Source organism: Peromyscus maniculatus, chromosome 3 (assembly GCF_049852395.1).
Source record: "Peromyscus maniculatus bairdii isolate BWxNUB_F1_BW_parent chromosome 3, HU_Pman_BW_mat_3.1, whole genome shotgun sequence".
In the NCBI taxonomy this organism is placed as follows: Eukaryota; Metazoa; Chordata; class Mammalia; order Rodentia; family Cricetidae; genus Peromyscus; species Peromyscus maniculatus.
In genome coordinates, this window is record NC_134854.1 from 163,366,856 (window position 1) to 163,373,549 (window position 6,694).

Sequence of the window (6,694 nt, forward strand, 5' to 3'; positions counted from 1 at the left end):
AATGTCCAGTTTTTTCAAGGACAGATACATTCTACTTCTCTAACACGTTAGAGGACAGGGCCAGCCCCAAAGTGGGTGTTAGAAACTTTTATTACACTAATTAACTGACATTTCTTTGTGTGTATATGTATGTTTGTGTGCACATGCACCTGTGAAGGTCAGAGGACAACTTCTGAAGTCAGTCCTTTCCTTCCACCATACATGCAGGTTTGGAGACTGAACTCAGTTGCCAGACTTGGCTACAAGCACCACTGCCTGCTAAACCATCTCACTAGCCTCAAGTTTGAGAAATTTCCAGCCTTGTTTTAGAGAAAGTGAGACAGTACATAAGATCGGAACACTGGGTATACTGCAATGCAAGACTCCCAACAGTGATTTCCCGTGTCATGGTTTTTAACAGCCCGATAGTCACATGACTAAAAATCTAAAGCCAGGCAAGGCTGCACAAGTCTGTAATCCTAGCACTTGGAGATCTGAAGACTTCAGAGCCAGCCTGGGCTACATAGTAAGACTGTCTCAACGGAAATCTACCTAGACTCTTAAGTTAGTTTTACAGATCAGAGTTTTACGTAAGGTTTTTTTTTTTTTTAATTTTTATTTACATGTATGGATGCTTTGTCTGTATGGATGTCTGTTTACCACATGCATGTCTAGTGTCCGTGGAGGCCAGAGAGGGAGTCAGATTCCCTGGAACTGGAGTTACAGACATGGTGAATGGCCATATGGGTGCTGGGAATTAATTGAACCAGGATCCTCGGAAAGATAAGATTTGGTGCTCTTAACCACTGAGCTATCTCTCCAGCCCATACAACTGTCTTTCTACGTGATATTCTTATTCACATGAATTTATCCACAAGAGACATTCCCAGACCAATTTTCTCACCATCTAGAACACTATTTAATTATATTACATATAAATTACCTCCTCCTCCCAAAAGGAGAAAATTCTTATTGCATTCATCACTATATCCCTGGCATCCACTACAGTGTCTGATATACACCAGAGCTCAATAACTAGTCAATGACCCAATCTGATTAGTTCCCATTTTCTACTACATTTATAAATACTTCAATACTAAAATAACACACAGACACACACACACATAAACCGTGTCATACTATTTGAACCCAGTGCTCATTTATCATGAGTACAGACAAATTATATTTTCTATGAGTATGGTTCAAGAAAGACTTCAAAATATGTGATATAGGGTCAGCTAGATAGCTCTGCAGGTAAAGACCCTGCCACACAGCCTAACAACCTGAATTTGATCCCTGAAATCAACAGGAGAAAATCAACTCCCAAAAATTGTCCTTTGACCTCTATTCTCAAGCTGTAGCATGTGCACACTCATACATACACACACATACACACACACACACACACACACACACACACACACACACACCATAATATTTTTTAAAAAGCCAAGTGTGGTGGTGAAGACCTTTAATCCCAGCACTTGGGAGGCTGAGGTAGGTGAATCTCAGAGTTCCATGACACCAGGCTACACAAAGAAATCCTCAAAAAACAAACAAACAAAAGCAAAATATGTTTTATTAAAGGGGATGTGGGTAACATGAACTGAAGCACTTTTAATCTACAACTCAACCAAGAAAATAATAAAGAAGTGCTTGGTCTCACAGAATTGAGCAATGTTGGCCTCACTTCTAATTCAAACTGCTCTTTTGAACATCACAGTCACAAATCCGATTTCCTCTTTGACAAATGTGATTAAAAGACATCTCAAGTCTAACATGCCCAGATGGAAACTGTCTCCTCAGTCCATCCAGATCCTCCTGCAAAGCTCCAGAAAATGACTTGTCTACTCCAGAAAGCTAGGTATTGCCTTAGTTCTCCTTTGCTTGGTCCCTGGCTCCAATCTACCAACAAATGCTCTCATCTACTTTCAAAATAGATTTGGAATTTATTCACTTCTTTCTATTACCAAATCCACCATGTGGACCTATCTGAACTACAACAGACTCTCCACTGGATACAACACGCTGCAAATCAAGTGCCATTTAATAAAAGTTACCCACTGAATGTATAAAATTCAAACCTTAACCATAGCCTTGCAGCACCAGCCACTTGAGCATTCCCCCACTGTGCCTCACACTGCTCTCCCTTGTGGTGGTATTCTAATTGTACTGAAATGTGATTTTGATTGTATGTTAATAAAGTTGCCCGGGGGTCAGAGCTATTAGAGCCATAGCAAGAGTGTGGTGGTGGCACACGCCTTTAATCCCAGCACTTGGTAGAAAAGCTAGGTAGATCTCTGTGTGTTCAGGGATACAGCCAGCATTGGAGACATACGCCTTTAAGACCTGGGGGGGCTGTACATACAAGCAGTGATGAGGCCGTCACGTGTTTGGGTTTACAACCAATGAGAAGGCAGAACAGAAAGACTATTTAAAGACAGACACACAGGACGTAGCTTTTTTTTTTCCGGAGAGCTAGGAGCACCGCAGGAGGAAGGGTGAGATTTTAGCTCTGAGCTCTGACCTCTCGGCTTTCTCTTTTACATTGGTTCTGTGTTTCTTATTTAATAAGACGGTTGGTTACATCTACACCCCCTCCTTTTCCTAAAAGATGTCTACTACAGACTCCTTCCCCCCATAACACACCAGTCTCCTCCAGCTTCTCCTCTGCCTCCTCGTCCTTTTACACAAACTCTCGTCTCTCAGGAGCCGATGCTTCCCTCCAACAGGTGTCTGCTTGATTGACCCTGATTATTCAACCTAAAACTGATGTACAATATCATTCTCTATTGTATTCTCTTGTGGCACTCATAACAATCTTTTCCTAATTTTAATTTCAATATAATTAAATACTTAATAAGTTCTTTACTTTTTAAATGTCTTAGTCACCAAGATAAAAGTTCATTAAAATCAGAAACCAACTCCTTCTCATAAATCATACATAATCAGCTAGACCCAAAACAGCCTAGGGCCTGGCAAACAGCAATCAGTGACTAGTTACTGGAAGGGCTGGGTTTAATGGGACATGTCTGTGATCCCAGCTGCTCAGAGGGCTGAGGGAGGAAGATTTTGTTTTTATGGTTTTTCTTTTATCTATTTTTAAGATAGGGTCTCAATATGTATCCCTAACTGGCCTCGGAACCATGTAGACCACACTGACCTCAAACTTAGAAATCCACCTGCCTCTACCTCCCAAGCACTAGAATGAGGAGTGTGCAATATCATGGCTGGCTTGAGACAGGATTTTAATATCAAGGTAAGCCTGGGTAATTTAGTGAAACTCTAAATAAAATAAATATTAAACCCATTCAGGCCATCCTATGGATAGCCTAATTTTTTTTTTTTTTTTTTTTTTTTTTTTTTTTTTTTTTTTGGTTTTTTCGAGATAGGGTTTTTCTGTGTAGCTTTGCGCCTTTCCTGGAACTCGCTTTGGAGCCCAGGCTGGCCTCGAACTCACAGAGATCCGCCTGTCTCTGCCTCCCGAGTGCTGGGATTAAAGGCGTGCACCACGCCCGGCCGGATAACCTAATTTTTAAAAAAAATTCTCATTTCTGCTGAAAACCCTCTCCTGGTTCACTCTCGCTTACAACAGGAGACTAGAATAAAAAATGCGGCTTGACTCCAACCCATCTTTCCCGCTTCTTCTCCACAAACCTCAAGACCCACATTTTATTCCAAGTGCATCTTACACTAAAATGGCTTCCTGGACATTTCATGTACCACATCCTGTGTGTTTGCTCTTTCTTTTGCCTGAAAAAAAAAATCCTGAGCATTCCTCAAGGCTCAGCTCAACTGTCAGCTCCTTAGGAAGTCTTCTTAAACTATGATACAGAATTAAGTTCCCTCAGTCACACATAACCCCCATCATCTTGCCTGCTGAGGCAGGAAGAGTATACTAGAGCAGACTGCCCCCAGGCTGTGGAGATTTACCAAGTAATTTTAGGCACATTATTACCACCGGTAGGCCTCCACTGCCTAACCCTATAATATGGGATAATACTCGTAGTAGGACTGTGGTAAGGACTAAGAACTTAAAAGTATATGGGATAAATATGGCAATAATGAAGCTCAATACACATTAGCTATCAGTTATTAGTATAAGCTGTATGGGTCATTCTGCCTAATACTAACTCCAGTTATCTGTAGAGCTCTGTTAACATCTGACCCAAGAGAAAACAGACTTTTTCAATGAAAATGAAGTTAAGCTTAACAACTCTCATTAAAAAATAAAAAATAAATGGGGTGAACTGCAGTTAATTCGGTTCTAGAACCTTGAAGAATATTTTATATTAAGCAGAAGTATGCCATCATTGCCGGGTGGTGGTGGCGCACGCCTTTAATCCCAGCACTCGGGAGGCAGAGGCAGGCGGATTTCTGTGAGTTCGAGGCCAGCCTGGGCTACCAAGTGAGTTCCAGGAAAGGCGCAAAGCTACACAGAGAAACCCTGTCTCAAAAAAACCAAAAAAAAAAAAAAAAAAAAAAAAAAAAACAGAAGTATGCCATCATATATCTTTGAACCCTAGGCATTAATAGCCCAAATGATTATTGCTCTAATGGTCTGCCTAATCATGTCAACTTTTATTATAATTTCTCCTTGGCTTCTTTCAGGTTCTGAGTTATTAATTTCCGGGCTGTAGGCCTGCGCTAATTTGCATGACTTTTAAACTAATCATTAGATTTAAAAAGCAATTTTGCAATTGAGATCCATGGCACTTAATTGACTTCCTACCTCAAGGCAATAAATTACCCTAAGACAGCTCGTCTCCCTACCAGTCTACACAAGGGCGGGTAAAGCGCCACTGTGGCGTGTGACTTGCACTGAGGATTCAGGCAGCGTTGGGGAAAGGGCTGCATGTCGTCGCACCGTGGGGCCGCGGCTGTCCCCCGAGAGCTGGCTGCGTGGACACGCTGCAGCAAGGGCCCTTAGCCGCCTCATCACAACCGAGGTCGTGCGAGCCAGCGAGCAGGCGAGCGAGCCAGGTCTCCGCGGCCACGCCTCGGACTGGCAGGTGGCCGGGCGGCGTCCTGACCCGGGGGACGCCGCGAACCTGGCGGGCGGCGGGACGAGTCCCCCGGGCTGGGGCGGCGGGCATCCCTCCGCGGAGCCGCCGCGGGCAGCGGGCCGGGCAGGGCTGGGCGCCCCGTGCTCTGAGGGGGCAGGACCGGGCACCAACCTCCACGAAGGCATCCGTCAGGTCGCTGGCGCGGTCCATCACCGGCAAATGGCGACCGGCCACGATCTTCACCTTCAGCTTCCCCGGCATCGCGGCGGCTCCGGCCTCTCCTAGGATTCCTGCAGAAACAAACAAGCGGAGTCTGCGCCGAGCCAGCGTCGGGGGGGGGGGGGGGGGGGGGGGAGGGGGGAGGGTGCGACGCGGGAGCGCGCGGGGCGGCGGGAGCGCGCGGCGGCGGCGGCGGGAGCGCGCGCCAACTGACAGCGGAGGGCGCGCGCGCCGCACTCACGCTCGGAGGAGGAACCGGGTCGTCCCGCGCGGGCGCCGAAGCCTCATTCCGGAGGCGCAGCCGGAGGAGGGGCGCCGGGCCACCGTGCCGCCCTGGCCCCGGCGCACTACCTCTAGCCTCCGAGTCCAGTCAGCATCCCACGGAGCCGGCGCCGCGCCGCCCCGCCTCTCTCCTCCCACCTTTCCAAAAATGGCGGCCGTGGGGCGGGAGCGATCGATCACTCGGCTCTCGGCCGCTTCGGCGGGGCCGATTTGAATTCGCCGGGGCCCGAAGAGAGGGGCGGGGCCGAGCTGGGGAGCAGGGAAGCCGGGCGAGCCCTGCATCATCCACCCAGCCAGCCTTTTCGGGTGCGTGTGCAAGTGTGGCTCGCAGATGCCTGCGCTCCTCCGGGACGCGAGGTTGGTGATAGAGCCACGCCGCGCTCTGCAGGCTCCTGGACAGACTGCTGCAGCCGAGCCTGCTAGAGGAATCTACTGTTAGTGTTTCCTAAGACGGCCACCACGAAGGGGTACTAGTGCGTCTTCAGGTCAGAGCCGGGTGTGCGGACGCACACCTGTCAGCTCAGAGCTTGGAAGGCTGAGACAGGAGGATGACCTCGAGTTCTTAGCCACCCTGGGCGACAGACTATAAAACCCTGGCCAAAAAAAAAAAAAAAAAAAAAAAGACACGCCTTTAAATCCCAGCACTCAGGAAGATCTATAGGAGTTCGAGGCCAGCTTGGTCTACAGAGCGAGTTCCAAGACAGCCAAGGCTACACAGAAAAACCCTGTCTCCAAGGGAAAAAACACACACACACACACATCTCAGATAGTGAATAAGTATTTTTCTGAAAGACTTGTTTCAGTCATAGACATTTGTACCTTGTCCTGGGTCACAGAGGTCACTTCACACTCGCCCTAGTACGAACTTTTGTTTGTTTTTTGAGACAAGGCCTTGCCTGTAGTGTATAACCCTGGCTGGCCTCTTCCTTGGTATGCAGCCCAGGCTGGCTTTGAGCTTGTGGCATTTGTCCCAGGTGCTGGGATGATGGGCTTGCACGGGCACACCCAGCTCTCTAATTATTAGGCATTTACAAGCCTAAAGGGAAGGCCTACAGTGCTGGCTAAAAGTCTCCAAGTAATGAACCTGCAGCAGTAAATGTAGTCAGTGTGAGAGATGAGCCCGAACAGCACTGACCCCGCACTCTGTACTATGTGAGCCAGCCACAGTGGAGTATTTGTATACAGCTTCAGACTATCAGAAAAACACT

General features: G+C 47.2%; 1 protein-coding gene across 33 annotated transcripts in view; it reads right to left on the reverse strand.

Annotated features, from left to right (window-relative positions):
- The window catches only part of C2cd5 (C2 calcium dependent domain containing 5), a 100,571-nt gene extending 94,896 nt beyond the window's left edge, over nucleotides 1-5,675 (reverse strand). For 31 of the 33 annotated variants that reach the window (XM_076568273.1, XM_076568269.1, XM_076568262.1 and 28 more), the window contains exons 1-2: nucleotides 5,446-5,675; nucleotides 5,157-5,275 (exon numbers count right to left, since the gene is read on the reverse strand). In XM_076568273.1, coding sequence (XP_076424388.1) covers nucleotides 5,157-5,246 — 90 coding nt within the window. In that variant the 5' untranslated portion in view covers nucleotides 5,247-5,275; nucleotides 5,446-5,675. The remainder of the gene's footprint in view (nucleotides 1-5,156; nucleotides 5,276-5,445) is intronic. The other 2 variants (XM_076568270.1, XM_076568241.1) reach the window with 2 other exon arrangements.
- Between the last annotated feature and the right edge of the window lie 1,019 nt (nucleotides 5,676-6,694).